The 22212-nt window shown below is 34.6% G+C and overlaps 3 protein-coding genes across 4 annotated transcripts; 2 read left to right on the forward strand and 1 right to left on the reverse strand.

The window, feature by feature from the left end:
• Positions 1-6661: 6661 nt before the first annotated feature.
• On the forward strand, positions 6662-7831 carry LOC135130919 (brachyurin-like). The gene is made up of 6 exons (XM_064058381.1): positions 6662-6766; positions 6822-6994; positions 7046-7218; positions 7268-7354; positions 7406-7545; positions 7599-7831. The coding sequence occupies exons 1-6, from the start codon at positions 6692-6694 to the stop codon at positions 7761-7763; spliced, it is 813 nt and encodes a 270-aa protein (XP_063914451.1). The 5' UTR covers positions 6662-6691; the 3' UTR covers positions 7764-7831.
• On the reverse strand, positions 7773-22142 carry LOC135130920 (brachyurin-like). Of its 2 annotated transcripts, XM_064058383.1 has the most exons (7): positions 22066-22142; positions 8825-8890; positions 8602-8774; positions 8384-8550; positions 8225-8317; positions 8041-8180; positions 7773-7986 (listed from the first exon to the last, which is right to left on the reverse strand). In XM_064058383.1, exons 2-7 carry the CDS (start codon positions 8879-8881, stop codon positions 7822-7824), a joined length of 795 nt encoding a protein of 264 aa, XP_063914453.1. In that variant the 5' UTR covers positions 8882-8890; positions 22066-22142; the 3' UTR covers positions 7773-7821. The 2 variants fall into 2 exon arrangements, with proteins under 2 accessions (XP_063914453.1, XP_063914452.1); XM_064058382.1 differs by lacking the exon at positions 22066-22142 and having other exon boundaries at positions 8825-8976.
• On the forward strand, positions 14986-16641 carry LOC135130933 (antichymotrypsin-2-like). Its single transcript, XM_064058401.1, has 3 exons — positions 14986-15996; positions 16052-16202; positions 16257-16641. The coding sequence occupies exons 1-3, from the start codon at positions 15139-15141 to the stop codon at positions 16409-16411; spliced, it is 1164 nt and encodes a 387-aa protein (XP_063914471.1). The 5' UTR covers positions 14986-15138; the 3' UTR covers positions 16412-16641.
• Positions 22143-22212: the final 70 nt, after the last annotated feature.

Genomic DNA, 22212 nt, shown 5'->3' on the forward strand with positions numbered 1-22212 from the left:
TTTCTTGTAGATTTCGAGCTCTAGAAGTCACTTCCGGCCTCGTTTCTTTGATAACTGCAACCGTTTTTCCGGAATAGACCGTTGAAATAACGAATTTTTTAGAAATTCTCAAAAATTCCCATTTTTTAGCGATTATTTCAAAAATGTTGCTCCGTGACCATCCGACACCACATATTTTTGGAATCAGCATGTCGAGGTCTACGTCCCTGAATTTTTTCAGAATATTTAAACAACTTTTTTAAAAGGGAAATTTTTCCATTGGTCCCCTCTTCTTCAATTTCGGCCAATTTTTGACACTTTCGAAACTTAACTAAATACATTTTCTTGTAGATTTCGAGCTCTAGAAGTCATTTCCTGCCCCGTTTCTTTGATAACTGCAACCGTTTTTCCGGAATCGACCGTCGAAATATCGAAATTTTTAGAAATTCTCAAAAATTCGCATTTCGTACCAACTGTTTCGAAAGTGTTGCTCCGTGACCATCAACATGCTATATTTTTGTAATCAGCATGTCGAGATCTACGTCCCTGAATTTTTTCAGAATTTTTAGACGACTTTTTTAAAAGTAAAATTTTTTCAATGGTCCCCCCTTATTCAAATTTCGACCATATTTTGACATTTTCGAAACTTAACCAAATACATTTTCTGGTAGATTTCGAGCTCTATAACTCACTTCCGGCTTCGTTTCTTTGATAGCTGTACGCGTTTTTCCGGAATCGTCCGTTGAAGTATCGAAATTTTTATAAATTCTCAAAAACTCGCATTTCGTACCCATTCTTTCGAAAATGTTGCTCCGTGACCATCCACACCCTATATTTTTGAAATCAGCGTGTCGAGATCTACGTCCCTGAATTTTTTCAGAATTTTTCAGACAACTTTTTTAAAAGTGAAATTTTTCCAATGGTCCCCCCTTCTTCAAATTTCGGCCAAATTTTGACATTTTGGAAACTTAATTAAATACATTTTCTGGTAGATTTCGAACTCTAGAAGTCACTTTCGGCCTCGTTTCTCTGATTACTTCAATCGTTTTGCCGAAATCGACCGTTGAATTATCGAAATTTTTAGAAATCTTCAAAAATTCGCATTTCGTATCCATTCTTTCGAAAATGTTGCTCCGTGACAATCCACACCCTATATTTTTGGAATCAGCATGTCGAGATCTACATCCCTGAATTTTTTCAGAATTTTTGAGACAACTTTTTTAAAAGTGAAATTTTTCCAATGGTCCGGCCTTCTTCAAATTTCGGCCAAATTTTGACATTTTTGAAACTTCACTAAATACATTTTCTGGTACAGTTCGAGCTCTAGAAGTCACTTCCGGACTCGTTTCTTTGATAGCTGCGACCGTTTTTCCGGAATCAACCGTCGAAATATTGAAATTTTTTGAAATTCTCAAAAAAACGCATTTCGTACCGATTCTTTCGAAAATGTTGCTCCGTGACCATCCACACTCTATAAAAGGATCAAAGATGAAGAAACAAGAATCAAGAATGAAATATCGAGTGTCAAGGATCAAGGATAAAGGATGAAGGATTAAGAATGAATGAACAAGAATGAAAGATCAAGGATGAAGGCTCAAAAATGAAGGAGCAAGAATCAAGGATAAAGGATCAATAATTAAGAATGAAAGATAAATGATGAAGGATTGCTTGATCCTTCCAAGGACCAAGGATCAAAGATGTAAGATAAAAAATGAGTGATCAAGGATCAATGAACCAGGGTAAAGAATCAATTATCAAGAATCAAGAATGAAAGTTCAACAATAAGGAATGAGGGATCGAGAATGAAGGATCAGGGAAAAAGAATAAAGGATCAAGGATCAAGGATCAAGGGTGAACCATCAAGGATGCATGATCAAGGATGAAGAATGAAGGATCAAGGATGAAGGATCGAAGGTGAACCATCAAGGATGAAGGATCCAAAATGAAGGTTGAAGGATCAAAAATGAACCAGGATGAATGAACAAGGATCAAGGATCAAAAATGAAGAAATAAGAATCAAGAATCAAGAATGAGGTCTCAATGATCAAGGATCAATGATGAAGGATCAAGGATAAAGGATGAAAGATCAAGAATGAATGAACAAGAATAAAGGATCAAGGATGAAGGCTCAAAAATGAAGGAGCAGAAATCAAGGATAAAGGATTAAGAATCAAGAATGAGAGAGTAATGATGAAAGATCAAGCATGAGGGATCAAAGATCAAGAATCAAGGATGTAAGATGAATGATCAAGAATCAAGGATTACTGAACCAGGATGAAGAATTAATTATCAAGAATCAAGAATGAAAGATCAAAAATAAGGAATGAGGGATCGAAAATGAAAGATCAAGGATGAATCATCAAGGATCAAAGGTAAACCATCAAGGATGAAGAATCAAGGATGAAGGAACCACGATGAAGAATCAAGGATCAAGGATGAAAGATCAAGGATGAACGATCAAGGATGAATGATGAAGAATGAATGAACAAGGATCAAGGATCAAGAATGAAATATCGAGGATCAAGGATCAAAGATGAAAGATGGAGGATCAAGAATCAAGCATAAAGAATCAAGGATGCAGGATTCTGTATGATATATCATTACCGAGGAACAAGGACCAACGACCACAAATCGATAAAGAACGAAGAACCGAGGATCCATGATGAAACCTCCAGGACTCGGTACTCGAGCCTAGGAGGCCAAGAGTCAGGATTTAGAAATCATGTTTAATGTTTCAACACTCAGGAGTTATGATTTAGAATTGAACATTCGAATTTAGAATTCGAGGTTTAGAAGGATCAAAGATCAAAAATCAAGAATGAACGATCAAGAATCAAGAATGAAGGATCATGGATGAAGGATCAAGGACCAAGAATGAAGGATCAAGGATCAAAGATGAAGAATCATGAATGAAGGATCAAAGATGAGGGATCCAGATTGAAGGATCAAAGATTTATATTTTGCCTTTTTTTTCTTCATATCATAGTATTTTTTGACACAACACGATACTCTTTTTTAATTTCTTGTGAAGAATTAACTATTTTGCAGTTAAACTTCATCCCTTTGGTTCACGGCGAATAAAAATAAATCATCACAATTGAGATAGGGAGGGTGGGCGGGGCTACATGTTGCCTTTTTATTTTAATGTGTGTAGACTTCTGTTCACAACATGAAACTTAAAGCATGTTTAAAATGGATAATTTGTTTAAGGAAATAACGATTTTGCAATTAGTTCCGCCCCATAATTGCATATTCCAAGTTTTCTTACAAAAACCATTTTAACCATGTTTTAAGTTTCTTGTTATGAAAAGATGTCTATGTATATTAAAAAAGAAACGGAAAATATTGACCTGACCTGACCTGACCTGACCTGAGCTGACCATCCACACTCTATATTTTTGCAATCAGCGTGTCGAGATCTACGTTCCTGAATTTTTTTAGAATTTTTGAGACAACTTTTGAAAAGTGATATTTTTCCTTCTTCAAATTTTGGCCAAATTTTGACATTTTCGAAACTTAACTAAATACATTTTCTGGTACATTTCGAGCTACAGAAGTCACTTCCGGACTCGTTTCTTTGATAGCTGCGACCGTTTTTCCGGAATCAACCGTCGAAATATTGAAATATTTTGAAATTCTTAAAAAAACGCATTTCGTACCGATTCTTTCGAAAATGTTGCTCCGTGACCGTCCACACTCTATAAAAGGATCAAAGATGAAGAAACAAGAATCAAGAATGAAATATCGAGTGTCAAGGATCAAGCATAAAGGACCAAGGATCAAGGATGTAAGATAAAAAATGAGTGATCAAGGATCAAGAATCAATGAAACAGGATAAAGAATTAATTATCAAGAATCAAGAATGAAAGTTCAACAATAAGGAATGAGGGATCGAGAATGAAGGATCAGAGAAAAAGAATAAAGGATCAAGGATCAAGGATCAAGGGTGAACCATCAAGGATGCATGATCAAGGATGAAGAATGAAGGATCAAGGATGAAGGATCGAAGGTGAACCATCAAGGATGAAGGATCCAAAATGAAGGTTGAAGGATCAAAGATGAACCAGGATGAATGAACAAGGATCAAGGATCAAAAATGAAGAAACAAGAATCAAGAATCAAGAATGAAGTCTCAATGATCAAGGATTAATGATGAAGGATCAAGGATAAAGGATGAAGGATCAAGAATGAATGAACAAGGATGAAGGATCAAGGATGAAGGCTCAAAAATGAAAGAGCAAAAATCAAGGATAAAGGATCAAGAATCAAGAAAGAAAGAGTAATGATGAAAGATCAAGCATGAGGGATCAAAGATTAAGAATCAAGAATGTAAGATGAATGATCAAGAATCAAGGATCACTGAACCAGGATGAAGAATCAGTTATAAAGAATCAAGAATGAAAAATCAAAAATAAGAAATGAGGGATCGAAAATGAAAGATCAAGGAAAAAGAATAAAAGATGAAGGATCAAGGGTGAACCATCAAGGATGAATCATCAAGGATCAAAGGTAAACCATCAAGGATGAAGAATCAAGGATGAAGGAACCAGGATGAAGAATCAAGGATCAAGGATGAAATATCGAGGATCAAGGATCAAAGATAAAGGATGAATGAACAAGAATGAAAAATCAAAGATGAAGGACCAAGGATTAAGAATCAAGAATAAAGGATCAAGGACCAAGAATGAAAGATAAATGATGAAGGATCAAGCATGAAGGATTGGGGATCAAGAATCAAGGATGAAAGATGAAAGATCAAGTAGCAAGGATCTCAATGAACCAGGATGAAGGATCAACGATCAAGAATCAAGAATGAAAAATCAACAACAAAGAATGTGGGATCGAGAATAAAAAATCAAGGAAAAAAGATCAAGGATCAAGGATGAAGGATCCAGGATGAAGAACCAAGGATCAAGAATCAAGAATAAAGTATCAAGCATCAAGGAAGAAAGATCAAGAATGAAGGATCAAGAATGGAGGACGATGGATGAAGGATCAAAGATGAACGATCAAGGATGAATAATTAAGGATGAATGAACAATGATCAAGAATCAAAGATGAAGAGACAATGATCAAGAAGCAAGAAACAAGGATCAAGAATCAAGAATGAAGTATCGAGTATCAAGGATCAAGGATAAAGAATGAAGAATCAAGGATGAATGAACGAGGATGAAGGATCAAGGATGAAAGGTCAAAGATGAAGGATCAAGGATCAAGAATCAAAAATGAAAGATAAATGATGAAGAATTAAGCATGAAGGATCAAGGATCAAAGATCGAGGATGAAAGATCAATGATTAAGAATTAAGCATGAATGATCAGGATGAATGAACAAGGATGAAGAATCAAATTTGAAAAATGAAGGATCAAGAATCAAGAGGGATCGAGGATCAAGGATCAAGAATGAAGAATAAAGGATAAAGGATCAAGGATCAAAGATGAAAGATGAAGGATCAAGGATGAAGGATCAAGCATGAAGAATCATTACCGAGGAACAAGGACCAACGACCACAAATCGATAAAGAACGAAGAACCGAGGATCCATGATGAAACCTCCAGGACTCGGTACTCGAGCCTAGGAGGCCAAGAGTCAGGATTTAGAAATCATGTTTAATGTTTCAACACTCAGGAGTTATGATTTAGAATTGAACATTCGAATTTAGAATTCGAGGTTTAGAAGGATCAAAGATCAAAAATCAAGAATGAGGGATCAAGGACCAAGAATGAAGGATCAAGGATCAAAGATAAAGAATCATGAATGAAGGATCAAAAATGAGGGATCAAGATTGAAGGATCAAAGATTTATATTTTGCCTTTTTTTTCTTCATATCATAGTATTTTTTGAACAACACGATGCTCGTTTTTAATTCCTTGTAAAGAAATAACTATTTTGCAGTTAAACTTCATCCCCTTGGTTCACGGCGAATAAAAATAAATCACCACAATTGAGATAGGGCGGGTGGGCGGGGCTACATGTTGCCTTTTTATTTTAATATGTGTAGACTTCTGTTCACAACATGAAACTTAAAATATGTTTAAAATGGATAATTTGTTTAAGGAAATATCGATTTTGCAATTAGTTCCGCCCCATAATGTATATTCCAAGTTTTCTTACAAAAACCATTTTAACCATGTTTTAAGTTTCTTGGTATGAAAAGATGTCTATCTATATTAAAAAAAAAACGGAAAATATTGACCTGACCTGATTTGACCTGACCTGACCTGACCTGACCATCCACACTCTATATTTTTGCAATCAGCGTGTCGAGATCTACGTCCCTGAATTTTTTCAGAATTTTAAGACAACGTTTGTAAAAGCGAAAATTTTCCAAATTCTTCAAATTTCGGCCAAGTTTTGACATTTTCGAAACTAAACTAAATACATTTCTTGTAGTTTTCTACAACCATAGACAACACAAACCTGAAAATTGGGTCAGGTGCATTGCGAATTGCACTTATATTTTATTGTCTTATAATCCTCGAAAATATACGGCAAATAATGATAGCAGCTAAATTATCTCCGTAGCTCTATCTTACAAATAATATCAATACAATTAATTTAACTGTGGACTTCCACATACACAATTATTGGCTAATAAACGGATTATCCGTAATAAACACCAGGTAGTTAGTGTTCATTCAATAATGACACATTTAAAATATGACCTAATCCCGCTTATCTTACTAAAAATTCATTATAGTAACAACTATTAATGATAGTGCACGAAACTTGCCATGCATCAGGGTACTTAGCCATCCTGTGCCTAACAAGCGCACTTTCAATCTGCGTAATGAACAAACTTTTCACTAATGTCGTGTCAAAAATCCCCAACTTTGTTGCAGATGTCGTACCATGACGAAACCAAAAGTCGCATTATTGGGGGAACCGAAGCCAGAGCTGGACAATTTCCGTCAGCTGCTGCCATCTACTCGACCACTTCAGGCGGTACTTACTTCTGCGGGGGTTCCCTGGTCAGTCGTCAACACGTCTTAACAGCTGCACACTGCGTCATATCGTAGACGACATAAAGCACTTTTAACTTAAACCCTTGTCAAAATTTTTGCAGAGGCTTCAAGTATGAGGTGGTTTTGGGTTCGAATAGTTTGCAAGGTAGCGCTAGCAACCCAAACCGGGTGATTGTGGCGGCGACCTCTCGTATCATCCATCCGTATTACAACTACCAGACGCTTCAGAATGATATAGCTATTCTTATTTTTCATCTTCCGATAGAACTGACAGGTGAGAAACGTGAAACTAGGTATGAGTAAATGTATAAAGTTGTTTCTAGACTATATACAGCCTATAAATCTACCGACTGAAGAAGTCGTTGATAATGTAGAAACTGTGGCGATTGGGTGGGGTCAAACCGATGATGGTGAGTACCACGAAGGTACTGATACGAGATTTTGTGGGTTTATGTTTACAGCTACTGCTGGTCTCGCCAGTCAACTTAATTACGTCACTGTTAGTACTATTTCAAATACGGAATGCCAGCTCAGTTTTACTGACGTCATTTTTGATAATATGGTGTGTGCAGCGGGGAATTACAACGAAGGTACTTGCAATGTGAGTCGCATTCTCTTAGGGTATGAAAATTTGGTTACGGTTGTTTGTTTTAGGGGGACAGTGGAGGTCCTTTAATACTGGAAGTTGACAATAAACAGTACCATGTGGGCATTTCTAGCTTTATTAGCAATCGGGGTTGTGAAAGTACCGACCCTTCTGGGTACACCAGAACGTTTCCTTATGCCGGCTGGGTTAGGAATCATATAGGGGTAAACTGATAATCAAAATACAAATAAAATAAAGTTGTACTTGTCTTTTTAATTAATAAAACAAAGTTTAAGCTGTATCCAGATTCATCACAATCCAGCTGTAATAAGGCGACGTTCTTGTATATCCAGTGGGATCTGTGGTTTCGCAACCACGGGTACTTATAAAACTGGAAACACCTACAACGTACTGGGTGTTGTTTATCTCCGCTATTAAAGGACCACCACTGTCTCCCTAAAAACGAAAATATACACAATCTAGGTTTGAAAAAATAATGAAGGTGGTTACAATGCACGCTCCTTCGTTGTAATTTCCCACAGCACACACCATATTGTTGACTATTACATCACCGAAACTAATTTGGCACTCAGCGTTGGATATGGTACTAACAGTGACGTAATTTAGGTGGTTGGTAAGACCAGCGGTATCTACAAAACCAAAATGACTCCCGTACAGACATACGAGTACTTACCATCACTGATTTGACCCCAACCAATGGCCACTGTCTCTGTATTTGCGAATAATTCGTCCCTTTCAGTTGGTAGATTAATGGGTTGAATATAATCTAGACAACAATAATAAACATTTTCAAACTTCTAACTCTAACCATACTAAACGAAAAATAATTAACCTGTCAGAGTTATAGGAAGATGGAACATGAGAAGAGCAATATCGTTCTCAAGAGTCTCTGGGTTGTAATATGGGTGTATAGAACGGTAATTGGTTGACAAAACTAGGCGATTTGGGTCGCTGCCTTGCAAAGTGGTGGATCCTAAAATCACCTGACAGTTGATAGTACTGTAAGAAACAACTGTATTAATGTTTGAATTTAAAATTGGTTTTACGTACGATATCACACAATGTGCTGCTGTGAGGACGTGCTGGGGATTAGCTAGAGCGCCTACGCAGAAATAAGTACCATCTTCTTTGGTTGCGTAGATGGCAGCAGCTGAAGGAAATTGTCCTGGTCGTGCTTCTGATCCCCCGATAATGCGGGCCACATTGTTTTGGGCTTGAAGGGTCTAATATTTTCAGAATAAGGTGCTGGTGGTGTCGATGATGAGGTACTTACAGAACTGGAAGGTGGTACCAGGAGAATAATGCCAATTAATAAACTGAGTCGTTTCATGTTCTAGAACTGAAGATGGGTACTGCTTTTACGATTTAGAATTAGGTTGCAATTTTTATTTATCGAATAAGAAAATTGTTGTAATGTAGATTAATAGAGATCGCTGTGACAACAAGGATTTTGGTAGATTAGACTTTTCTAACTAATAAAGATAGTATCGAATACCACTACGCATTCCTAAATGTTTAATTTATGGCTCTACTATATTTTTATACATTATTTTCAGTTGTACAAATTAATGTCTAACTTAAAACTGGTGAATTCGAGAGAAGTAGATTTATTATAATAACTTTGAAAATTTACTGACTCAAAAATATGTTTTTTATTTCTTGTAGAGAAATATATTTTACCTTTTTTTTTTTAATATACATAGCCATCTTTTCATAACAAGCAACTTAAAATATGGTTAAAATGGTTTTTGTAAGGAAACATGGAATTTGCAATTATGGGGCGGAGCTAATTGCAAAATCGATATTTCCTTATACAAATTATCCATTTTAAACATGTTTTACGTTTCATGTTGTCAAAAGAAGTCTAGACATGTTAAAACAAAAAGACAAAATGTAAGCCCGCCCACCCGCCCTATCGCTATTGTGATGATTTTTCTTTATTCGCCGTGAGCCAAGGAGGCGGACCTTAACTGCAAAATAATTATTTCTGTAAAGAAATTAAAAAAGAGTATCGTGTTGTTCAAAAAATACTATGATATTAAGAAAAAAAGGCAAAATATAATAAAATCGATAAAATCGTGAGTGTTGAAACATCAAACATGATTTCTAACTCCTGACCCTTTGCCTCCCAGGCTCGAGTCCCGGATACTGGAGGTTCCATCATGGATTCTTGATATTTCGTCTTTGATCCTTCATCCTTGATCCCTCATCTTTGATCTTTCATTCTTGATTCTTCATCCTTAATCCTTGATCCTTCATCATTGATCCTTGATCCTTCATGCTTAATCCATCATCTTTCATTTTTGATTCTTGATCCTTTATTCTTGATTCTTGATCATTAATCTTTCATCTTAGACCTTCACCCCTTATCCTCCATCCTTGATTCTTCATTCTTAATCCCTCATTCTTGATTTTTGATCTTTCATTCCTGATTCTTGATCCCTTATTCTTGATTCTTGATCCTACATCTTTGACCCTTCATCCTTGATCCTTCATCTTCATCCTTCATCATTGATCCTTGACCCTCGATACTTCATTCTTGATTCTTGACCCTTGTTTCTTGCTTCTTGATCCTTGTCTCTTCATCTTGGATCCTTGATCCTTATTCATTCATCTTTGATAGTTCATTCTTGATACTTCATCCCTCATCCTCAATCTTTGATCCTTGATCCTAGATCCTTCAATCTTGATCTCTCATTCTTGATTCTTGATTTTTCATTATTGATCCTTGATCATTCATCCTTCATTCTTTAATCATTCATTTTTCATCCTCGTTCCTTTATCCTTCATGCTTAATCCTTCATCAATTATCTTTCATTCCTGATTCTTGATCCTTTATTCTTGGTTCTTGATCTTTGATCCTTCATCTTTTGCCCTTCACCCTTGATCCTTCACCCCTTATCCTCCATCCTTGGTCCTTCATTCTTAATCCCTCATTTTTTATTCTTGATCCTTGATCATTGATCCTTGATTCTTGATCATTCATTTTTCATCCTCGATCCATGTCCTTCATGCTTAATCCTTCATCATTTATCTTTCGTTCTTGATTCTTGATCCTTTATTCTTGATTCTTCATCCTTGATCCTTCATCTTTGACCCTTCATCCTTGATCCTTCATCTTGATTCTTCATCTTGATCCTTAATCATTGATCCTTGACCCCCGATACTTTATTCTTAATTCTTGATCCTTGTTTCTTGCTTCTTGATCCTTGTTCATTCATCTTTGATAGTTCATCCTTGATACTTCATCCCTCATCCTCAATCCTTGATCCTTGATACTAGATCCTTCATTGTTGATCCCTCATTCCTGATTCTTGATCTTTTATTCTTGTTCCTTGATCATTGATCCTTGATTCTTAATCATTTATTTTTCATTCTCGATCCTTGATCCTTCATGCTTAATCCTTCATCATTTATCTTTCATTCTTGATTCTTGATCCTTTATTCTTGATTCTTGATCTTTGGTTCTTCAACTTTGACCCTTCATCCTTGGTCCTTCATCCTCGTTCATTCATCCTTGATCCTCCATCCTTTATCCTTGATCCTCGATACTTCATTCTTGATTCTTGATCTTTGTTTCTTCATCTTTGATTCTTGATCCTTGTTCATTCATTCTTGATCATTCATCTTTGATCGTTTATCCTTGATCCTTCATCCCTTATCCTCCATCCTTGATTCTTCATCCTTTTTCATTCATCCTTGATCCTTCATTCTTGATGCTTGATCCTCGATCACTCTTGATTCTTGATCCTTCCTCCTTCAACTTTGATTTTTCATTCTTGTTCATTCATCCTTGATCATTCATCCCAGATCTTTCATGAATGATCCTTGATCATTCATCTTTGATTCTTGATCATTCATCATTTATTTTTCATTCTTGATTCTTGATTCTTGATACTTGATCCTTCATTTTTTGCCCTTCATCCTTGATCCTTCATCCTCGTTCATTCATCCTTGGTTCTTCTTCCTTTATACTTGATCATATATCATTGATCTTTGATCCTCAATACTTCATTCCTCATTCTTTATCCTTGATCGTCCTTGATCGTCCATCCTTTATCCTTGATCCTTGATCCTTGATCTTTAATTTTTCATCCTTTATCTTTGATCCTTCATTATTGATTCTTGATCCTCGATACTTCATTATTGCTTCTTGATTCTTCATTCTTGATTTTTGATTCTTCATTCTTGATCCTGATAATTCATGCTTGATTCTTAATCATTCATCTTTCATCCTCGATCCTCAATCCTTCATCAATTATCTTTCATTCCTGATTCTTGATCTCTTATTCTTGATTCTTGATCCTTCATCTTTGACCCTTCATTCTTAATCCTTCAACTTCATCCTTCATCATTGATCCTTGACCCTCGATACTTCATTCTTGATTCTTGACCCTTGTTTCTTGCTTCTTGATCCTTGTCTCTTCATCTTGCATCCTTGATCCTTATTCATTCATCCTTGATAGTTCATCCTTGATACTTCATCCCTCATCCTCAATCTTTGATCCTTTATCCTAGATCCTTCAATCTTGATCTCTCATTCTTGATTCTTGATTTTTCATCCTTGATCATTGACCATTCATCCTTCATTCTTTAATCATTCATTTTTCATTCTCGATCCTTGATCCTTCATGCTTAATCCTTCATCATTTATCTTTCATTCTTGATTCTTGATCCTTTATTTTTGATTTTTGATCCTTGATCCTTTAACTTTGACTCTTCATTCCTGATCTTTCATCCTCGTTCATTCATCCTTGATCCTCCATCCTTTATCCTTGATCCTCGATACTTCATTCTTGATTCTTGATCCTTGTCTCTTCATCTTTGATCCTTGATCCTTGTTCATTATTTCTTGATCATTCATCTTTGATCGTTTATCCTTGATCCTTCATCCCTTATCCTCCATCCTTGATTCTTCATCCTTGATCATTCATCCTTGATCCTTCATTCTTGATGCTTGATCCTCGATCCCTCTTGATTCTTGATCCTTCATCCTTCAACTTTGATTCTTCGTCCTTGTTCATTCATCCTTGATCATTTATCCTAGATCTTTCATTCTTGATTCTTGATCCTTCATCCATGATCCTTGATCATTCATCTTTGATTCTTGATCATTCATCATTTATTTTTCATTCTTGATTCTTGATTCTTGATACTTGATCCTTCATTTTTTGCCCTTCATCCTTGATCCTTCATCTTCGTTCATTCATCCTTGATCCTTCTTCCTTTATACTAGATCTTATATCCTTGATCCTCAATACTTCATTCCTCATTCTTTATCCTTGATCGTCCTTGATCGTCCATCCTTCATCCTTGATCCTTGATCCTTGATCCTTAATTTTTCATCCTTTATCTTTGATCCTTCATTATTGATTCTTGATCCTCGATACTTCATTCTTGCTTCTTGATTCTTCATTCTTGATTTTTGATTCTTCATTCTTGATCCTGATAATTCATGCTTGGTTCTTAATCATTCATCTTTCATCCTCGATCCTCAATCCTTCATCAATTATCTTTCATTCCTGATTCTTGATCTCTTATTCTTGATTCTTGATCCTTCATCTTTGACCCTTCATTCTTGATCCTTCAACTTCATCCTTCATCATTGATCCTTGACCCTCGATACTTCATTCCTGCTTCTGGATTCCTCATTCTTGATTTTTGATTCTTCATTCTTGATCCTGATAATTCATGCTTGATTCTTAATCATTCATCTTTCATCCTCGATCCTTGATCCTTGATCCTTCATGCTTAATTCTTCGTCATTTATCTTTCATTCTTGATTCTTGATCCCTTATTCTTGATTCTTGATCCTTGATCCTTCATCCTCGTTCATTCATCCTTGATTCTTTATCTTTTATCCTTGATCCTTCATCACTAATCCTTGATACTCGATACTTCATTCTTGATTCTTGATCCTTGTTTCTTGCTTCTTGATCATTGTCTCTTCATCTTTGATTCTTGATCATTGTTCATTCATCCTTGATCGTTCATCTTTGATCCTTCATCCCTCGTCCTCCATCCTTGATCCTTCATTCTTGATCTTTCTTCCTTGATGCTTGATACTTTATTCTTGATTCTTGATCTTTGATCCTTCATCCTGGATCCTTCATCCTTGATCCTTGATCTTTTTTCCTTGGTTTTTTATTCTCGATCCCACATTCTTTGTTGTTGATTTTTCATTCTTGATTCTTGATCGTTGATCCTTCATCCTGGTTCATTGAGATCCTTGCTACTTGATCTTTCATCTTTTATCCTTGATTCTTGATCCCCAATCCTTCATGCTTGATCCTTCATCATTTATCTTTCATTCTTGGTCCTTGATTCTTTATTCTTGATTCTTAATCCTCGATCCTTCATCTTTGATCTTTCATTCTTGTTCATTCATCCTTCATCCTTTATCTTTGATCCTCGATACTCCATTCTTGATTCTTGATCCTTACTTCTTCATCTTTGATCCTTGATCTTCGTTCATTCAGCCTTGATCCTTGATCCTTCATGCTGGATCCTTCATCCTTGATGGTTTACCTTTGATACTTCATCACTGATCCTTCATCCTTGATCCTTGATCCTTGATCCTTCATCTTTTTTCCTTGATCTTTCATTTTTGATTCTTGATCCTTGATCCTTCATCTTGGTTCATTGATCCTTGATCATTCATCCGTGATTCTTCATCTTTGATCCTTCATCCATATAATTTTGGAAATTAGTTAGAATTAGTAGTTAGATAGGAAACAGGGGAATATAAATAAGACAGAATTTTGAAGTAACCAATTTTTGAAAACCTATGATTTTAAATATAAAACAAGTTTAATATTTTCGAACTTCCAGACTTTTCCCTAGCAATTTCAAGTTTCCAAACGTAGAAGATGTAGATTCCATAGAAAGACAATGAAGGCTGTAATAAGTTTTTCAAAAGATCAACAAATGTTCGAAATTTCCTTTAAATAACTGTAAATTACAAAAATATGGACAAAACTAGATATCTCAGTTTTGGGCGGAGAGATACAAAGATAAATATAGTTCTTCATGTGTATAATAAATAGATCATTACCCTTTATTCTCGTATTATAAAGGGTCAATGGTATAGATAGACCAAAAAATACAAATTGGAAACAGCTTATGTGAAGGAATTTTTTAAATATTTCTTCCTTTTTCAACACCAAAAACTTTATTAAAATCACTAGATGGATTCCAGACAGATTCTTTAACGAAACTTTGAACCAAAGTTGAAACTTAAACTTGTTCGTAATTTTGGCAAGGAATAAAACTTCTGCTTGACACATAAATTTGTTTGCGAAAAAATTAAATCGTTTCCCAACTATTAGATATCAATAATTATTATTTCCCGAAACTTTTTTTTCTGGGGATAGTTGCCACAATAATTTTCTATGATGTTCTAACAGATGTCAGCACTATGTAAAAAATCAATGTTCGAGTGTAGGATATTTTTAGATCGCAATAGAAAATAGTGTACTAAGACCTATATTTAATCGGACTTTATTATTATTTTTAGACTGAAATTCTCTCTGCGGCTAGTGCGTGTGCAGAATTTTTACACTTTCAGCTATCAACAACAGTGCCAGAATGTCTTCGTGTCAAAACCCTGCCAAAGAAATTCTCCAAGGTAACGTCACCTTCACCAACAAGATTTACCAAATCCTTTCCCGGAAACCCGGAAATGTGTTCTTTTCGCCGTTCAGCCTCCACGTTGTCCTCGCCATGGCCTACCAAGGAGCCAGAAACGAGACACTAGAAAGACTCCAAAAAGTGCTCGAAATTCCCGACCCTTTAAACACGGCCACTGGTTACAAAGAAATAATCCACCACTTAACAACCTTAGAAAATGTGCTCTTACAAATGGCCTTCAAGATCTACCTCAAAAAAGACAAACAACTCATGCCCTCCTTTGAAAACACCGTCAAAGAGTACTTTGATTCTGAAGTCGAACTCGTGGATTTTAAGCAACGAACCGAAACCGCGAAAAAGGTAAACGATTGGGTCGCCGAAAAAACACACGGAAAAATCAGAGACATCGTCGACGAAGAATCCGTTTCGTCTTCCTCGGTGTTTCTTCTTAACGCGCTCTATTTTAAAGGCGACTGGGATTCTCCCTTTTATGAAGGTGATACCCGAGAAATGCCTTTTTATTTGAATGATGACAACGTGGTGCAAGTGCAGATGATGACCGATAGAAAAAGAGCTCCCTATAAGTTCGACGAACAACTGAATAGTCAAATTCTGGCTTTGCCATACTGTGGCGACGAGGTCCACATGGTTATCATACTACCAGAAGAGAAAAACGGGATTGGAAAGTTGGAAGCTGCGATAAGTAAGATCAATCTCAGCGAAATTTTAACTGACTTACATGTAAGAAAAGTGGACGTGTCTTTACCAAAGTTTAAATTCGACAGTTCCACCGAGATGGACGATGTGGTAAAAGAGGTATGTCTTGGTAGGGTCGATGTGGTGGTTGTGTACAAACTGGTGACTTTTCTAGATGGGACTTGAACTCATATACCACGACAGGAAGGCCGATTTTAGGGACATGGCTAGATTAAGCCCTGCGCAAAATTTATACGTTACTAAAATAGTGCAAAAGGCTTGTATTGAGGTTAACGAAAAGGGGGCAGAAGCGGCTGTGACTACAGGTAAGTATGCTGATCATGCTGGAACACAAGATCGTTCTAATGATAAGGGTTTAGTTGTGGAAATGGACATCATAGAGTGCAGTGTACGCGTGAAATGCAAAGTTTACAAGTTCGTTGTGGATCATCCTGCGATTTTTATGGTTGTAGTCGGAAAGGCGGAAAACATGAACATTTTGTTTTATGGAAGGTTGTACCACCCAAAGTACTAATAAAGGAAAAATGAAACGCAGTGAAGCAAACTGATTTGATTCGTATGTATGAAATGTATCAAGATATACTGCATATTGTTTTAGGTTCTGGAAACACATGACTCTCAGTATATTTTATTAACATGATCTATGCGATATGAATAGGCATTTCAAAAAGTCTAGTTACCATTTAGGGATATGGATATGGAGAGTAAAATTTAAAACTTACAGTAAATTATTATTTTATTCAATGTTTGAAAAAATATAATATGTAATAAGTAATAAAATACAAAAATTAATATAAATTCATAATATAAATAAATAAATATATATATGATTTCCTAATTCGAAAATAATACAATATAATTTACACTTAAAAAAAGACACAGAAACTATAAACTGTCGTTGTTTTTTTTTTCTTCAGGCGTTGACTAGAATGCCGTAGCCACTCTGAGCAGCATTGTTCTACTTCTTTTTCTATTGCGGAATGGGTCTTCATTGTAATTTCTTCAAAAGTAAAAATTGTAATAATTATATTTATTGCAAAAAAAAAAAATACCTTTCATGATATTCATTGTTTTTGTCACATCCATTTTGGAATTTTCCTACCGAACAAACAAGCTACAGCAAATTCGCTGAATTTTTTTTTTTTTTTAATACACGCCCCACATTGTTCTTTTTGCCATTACCACCTATCTGGGACAATAGCAGTTCCTGAAATAAGAAAAGAAGAAAATATTTTTATGTGTATATATCGAGTGACTCTGAAATAAGTTCGGAAAATAAAACCACAACATCACGAAGTAGAGAAAATTTTAAGTAATTTCTTTTATCTAGTCCTAATTCAGGGGAAAAAATATCAAGATCTACACCTCATTCAGTGCCATTTGTTTTCATCTAAACAACATACAGCAAAAATAAAGAAAAAATTTAGTCACAATGGAAACTGAATAAATCATTGCCGCATCATTTACATTTAACAATTAAAGGATTTTTTTTTCCGAATCTATTTGGACGTCACCGCGTATGTATAACATACAGGGTGCTTCACTATAAGACTTTTCTGCAACCCACTATGTATGTAACGTGTTAAGCGAAATGTGTCATGTTTAGTAGGTTCCCAAAAAGTGTAGTATTACAGGCATCTACCTCTATATAATATCCAAAATTATGTTATATGTAAGTACATATAAATTTATTGTATTTTTTTAACTTACAAAGAAACCTGCTTGTTGTAGTAGGCAGAGATAATCTTCTAATTCCTCAAAATTTGTTTACCTGTGGTCTTGGCGGCATATCTTCTATTACTGTTTTCTTTTTGATTTGTCACATTTGATGACGATTTCATTTTGGAGATTTGTTCACTCGTTTCCTTTAGAATTTCTTTTGTTTCGCACATATTTTTTGTATTTGTTTCAAGCCTAGGGTAAAATTATGTTTATTAGCATCTAGTTCATAAAAAATTGCAGTAACATACCTTTGCAACAAGTTTAGGCAAAGCGCCTCACTTTCAAAAACAATCACCGTAAGTTCTTCAAAATCAGCGGGAGTATCTTCAGTGATTAACGGTGGTATTTCCAGCTTATCTGAAAAAACTGTTGTTGTTATTTACGTACAGTTATCAAAAACAACAGAAGCATGTAAAAATTAAAATGATTACTTCAATAGAATTATATTAACTTACCTAGTGTAAATACAACCCACACTGAATGGCAGAATTTTCACAAAACTGCATTAAAAATGAAGTGAGTTACGGGTTCACGAGAACGGTTCGGTGGTTGTGAACCAAATGGCCAAATGGAATTCGACAGCTTCACTGTGAGTGTGAAGTGCAATAACCATAAATACGGAAAAAAGGGATCGTCCGACTCATAGACAAACCAAACCAACAAAGGTCCGACTACACCCCCAAACATCTGGTGGATAGTAAATGCAGAAGTTGAGCGTTATTTTTTCATTAGATGAAATAAATTTAATAAAATCAAAATTAACCACTCTCTAATTTTTTTGCTGCCTATCATCGCTTTATAAACGTCTTTATAAAATCAAAATTCGACGAATGAACTCTTCAAAACCTTGTCCCGTTTCAGGGACAATGGGCAAAGAATTTTTATGGCTTTGTTTGTCGTTGGGTCTTCCCTATATTACCCCAGATGTTTAAGGTGACCTGACGTTCCGATTTGATCGGAACTGTACCGATTTCAATACTCTAATTCCGATTTCAAATTTCGTCCAATAAATGTTCCGATTAAAACATTCGTTCCGTGAATGTTCCGATTTCTATAAATCTGATAAGAATAAAGATAAATCCTCGGATAAATCACTAATTTTCATGAATAGTAATTTTATTTTGTGAAAAATTGGGAACAAAACGTGTATCGATACGGTTGTCAGCAGTGTTTTAAATGTCACCAAATGTCAGTACTGTTAGTATATTACAACTAAAAATTTTCAAAGCAGTTATATATCAGATTACGATGGAAATGGAAACTAATGTTCCAATTTCGGACTTTTGAAATCTGGTCACCTTACAGATGTTCTATTTATAATTTGCCGAGCAGGTACTTACAAAATAACATTTCAACTGAACAAGTTTACAGAAATAATTCTTAGAAATTATTACAATGAAAAAAACTTGTCTTTGGTGTATTTCTAATAAAGCCGTTGTATTTTTCGCTCTGAATATAATTATTAATTAAGCATTACGAACTCACTGACGAAGGTGACTTTTTAAAGAATACGACGACCCACATCTAATTGACCATATAATCTTTAACAATAAATTTCAAATAATACTATAGTGTTTTTTTTAAATTTTGATAAGGTGTTGTAAAACTATTTCTGTTTCTGTCTTCATTCCAGATACTGTATTTACGTGGGCAAAAGATGCCGTACGTGGGATTTTAGGGGCGGAAACATATACCTGCTTAAATACTGTAAATACAGTGGTGTCGAACGAAGACAAAAACAGAAACATACCCGATGTATTGGTTATTAATAGAGAAAGGATTTTATGAAATTTGCATATCCGTTATTTTTTGCATATAAGTCTTGATATTTAATATGTGAACGAATCATGCTAATTAAAAATGAAAACAGCTATAAAAAAATTGCATATTTGCATGCTGCATATTTCACGTAACGGGTGCATATTTTGAATTTTTATCAATTTTTGTGCTACTTTGAAAAAAAAAAATGCCATTCGATCGGCATTTTTCTAGAAAGAGGAAATTTCATAAATTATATTGCAAATATTGTCCTGAGCTTCAAATAACTGGGAATTTTTGGGTTTTATGGTAGTTTGGAGGAACCACTTGGTGTTAAACCATCCTTCCAGGTAAATTCGGGTCCTAATTACTTTTGGAAATACCGTTCATTTCAATATTTTTGTTCGTTACTTAAGTGTATTAATGGTATGTTTTATGGTGGTCGAAGGGACGTTATCCTATTATTTTTCATCGTGAGTTTGCATTTAAGTATTTAAAGCGATAGAGATGTGTGTCAATATGTAGATAACTCAAATTAATTTATGAATTAAACCTTTTCCTTAACTTATTCTTCAAGAAGGAACTGTGTTTTGTTGTGCCTGCCCTAATCCGATAAGTATTTTTACATCTGTGGACGCAGTACGCAGTTTTTCTATTTACAAATAGGTACATACTTTAGAATCACCGGACAAATTTTTGTTAGAATATTTCGATATTTTAAAAATAAATTGTTACCAAAATAGTAATTAAATAGTCGATTACTACTATTTTTTAATTCGTTCTGTTTACCTATATTTATTTTTTAGGATAAGAATATTATCTTAAAAAATGTCATTTATTTGTCAGTGAGATCTAATTAAACACTTTGCAATGTGATTTATGTATTTTTTGTAATAAAAGGTAAGGTGTTTTTGCAATTTGTAAATAAATTTAGTTCAGTTATTACGCTTTTTTTTTTAATTTTTGGAGCATATGTAACTGCATATCTCTGCATATATTAAGAAAGTTATTGCACATTTGCATAGATTTGATGCATGTCATATGATCATATTTCCCAAAATTTTGCTGCATATTTTCCGCTTTCTAGTTATTATACATACATTCTATTACCGACATTAAAAAAAGTGTACACTATTTCGTCATATCTGCTGCTTTATTATCAGTTTTCAGTTAGCTACATATTGGATATGAAATTAAGTGAATTTTTTGAATAAATAATAATTTAAAAATCAACCACGAAAATACTCAATTATAATTATACATTATACATTACCAGTTTATTTTAGAGCCCAAGATTACATTGGAAAAATCTAAACTTTTGAAAATTTAATGTTAAACAGATGATACCTATAACTGAGTGCGAAAGTCAATACACAAAACTCGATGATCAATTATTGTTTCGTATTCAAATTATTATCTATTTTCCTTACGATCAAAGTGAAGAAATTATTTAATTCATTTTTATTTAAGAACGATATCGCTGACCTTGAAATAGATTAGTTTTTTAATTTCGATTCTTTCTTTGTGTTGCTTTTGTTGCCGATCAACATATTTTGCATTAGAATTAATAAAATAATGAAATATATCATTTTATTTTTCGAGCTCATTTCAAAATTCTGTATATGTATAATTGTTCCGTTTTGGAAGTGACGCATAGGCAGACGTTAAAAAATAATCTCTCATTACTAGTCTTAATTCGTATTACCTGTTAGATGGGACACTTTTTAATTCTGATCATAAACTATGTGCATTAAGTCTCTTGTCCTGTTTTATAACGCGCAGGTCGTTGTGGACGTATAAAAATAAAATTATAAATAAATATAATTACAGGAAATATAATATGAAAAAAAAAATTAAGAGCAACTCACTATTGGCGTCATCTCGCTTGTGCCAGATTTAAGACAGGGAAGAAATTGCTTTTTTTAAGACTCAGCATCTTTTGTTTATGAATATACTATTTACTTGCAACACAAACATAAATAATAAATATAAAATAGAGCTATATAATACTCGATATGTATGTTTTTAAATGTTTTTTGCTGTTGCCCTGTCAGAAACGTTAATTTTCGATTTAACATGCCATTTTGTAAAATGAACTGAAAAACACTTTACATAATTAACTAATAAAAATAAAACATTCCGAAGCATGTATATGTATATTAATCAGATATCTAGTAACTACAGTTAATATATCTTATTGGTTACATAACCGTAGTACTCCATTGTGATGTTACAAGGCTTACCTGCCAACTATATCGCTGCGACCCAATAATGAGATATCTAGTAAATGCAGTTAACATTAGGTGTTAGTTACATAACAGGAATACCACAGTGTGATGTTTAAATGCTTATATGCAAGCTATACCGCTGCGACATAATAATGAGATATCTAGTAAATGTAGTCAACATTACGTGTTGGTTACATAGCATGAGTACTCCATTGTGATGTTATATAGCTTACGTTCCAGGTATATCGTTAAGACATAATCATGCGATGTACTTATTGTTCTTTTGTGAGTACGTACCAGTCACGTCAACATCACAACTGTGTTTACTGGGAAGAAAGTCTGTACGTTTAAAAGAAACTTTTCTCGGGTTGTCTCCACAGAGTTCTTTTTGATGTTAAAATTTCTCATCACTTTTAAGAAGTCTTGCCTCAGTATTTTTACGAAAGCAGTTTTAACTCACCCAAGATATCATAAAATTTTGTTTGTACCTATGATGACAGTGTTGTGGGTTTACAAAAATGACACCGAACCAGTCAATACTTTCGTTAAACACCAGAGAGCAAGTCTTCGAAGCGATTCACGCTTGCGTGGAATTGCGTTTAGTTTT

Source organism: Zophobas morio, unplaced genomic scaffold, assembly GCF_036711695.1.
Source record: "Zophobas morio isolate AGI-343-1 ecotype UQ-CSIRO unplaced genomic scaffold, CSIRO_AGI_Zmor_V1 ptg000018l, whole genome shotgun sequence".
NCBI lineage: Eukaryota > Metazoa > Arthropoda > Insecta > Coleoptera > Tenebrionidae > Zophobas > Zophobas morio.

What these genes read in the sequence shown, in the direction of transcription:
- LOC135130919 (XM_064058381.1), top strand. Translation starts at nt 6,692, where the DNA reads ATGATAGTGCACGAAACTTGCCATGCATCAGGGTACTTAGCCATCCTG. An exon ending in GCTGCACACTGCGTCATATC is followed by an intron (nt 6,995 to 7,045) that starts GTAGACGACATA and finishes AAATTTTTGCAG; the next exon opens with AGGCTTCAAGTATGAGGTGG. An exon ending in TCTTCCGATAGAACTGACAG is followed by an intron (nt 7,219 to 7,267) that starts GTGAGAAACGTG and finishes AGTTGTTTCTAG; the next exon opens with ACTATATACAGCCTATAAAT.
- LOC135130920 (XM_064058383.1), bottom strand. Translation starts at nt 8,881, where the DNA reads ATGAAACGACTCAGTTTATTAATTGGCATTATTCTCCTGGTACCACCT. An exon ending in TTGGGGTCAAATCAGTGATG is followed by an intron (nt 8,181 to 8,224) that starts GTAAGTACTCGT and finishes TTGGTTTTGTAG; the next exon opens with ATACCGCTGGTCTTACCAAC. An exon ending in ACAACGAAGGAGCGTGCATT is followed by an intron (nt 7,987 to 8,040) that starts GTAACCACCTTC and finishes TTTCGTTTTTAG; the next exon opens with GGAGACAGTGGTGGTCCTTT.
- LOC135130933 (XM_064058401.1), top strand. Translation starts at nt 15,139, where the DNA reads ATGTCTTCGTGTCAAAACCCTGCCAAAGAAATTCTCCAAGGTAACGTC. An exon ending in TGGACGATGTGGTAAAAGAG is followed by an intron (nt 15,997 to 16,051) that starts GTATGTCTTGGT and finishes TGACTTTTCTAG; the next exon opens with ATGGGACTTGAACTCATATA. An exon ending in AGAAGCGGCTGTGACTACAG is followed by an intron (nt 16,203 to 16,256) that starts GTAAGTATGCTG and finishes ATAAGGGTTTAG; the next exon opens with TTGTGGAAATGGACATCATA.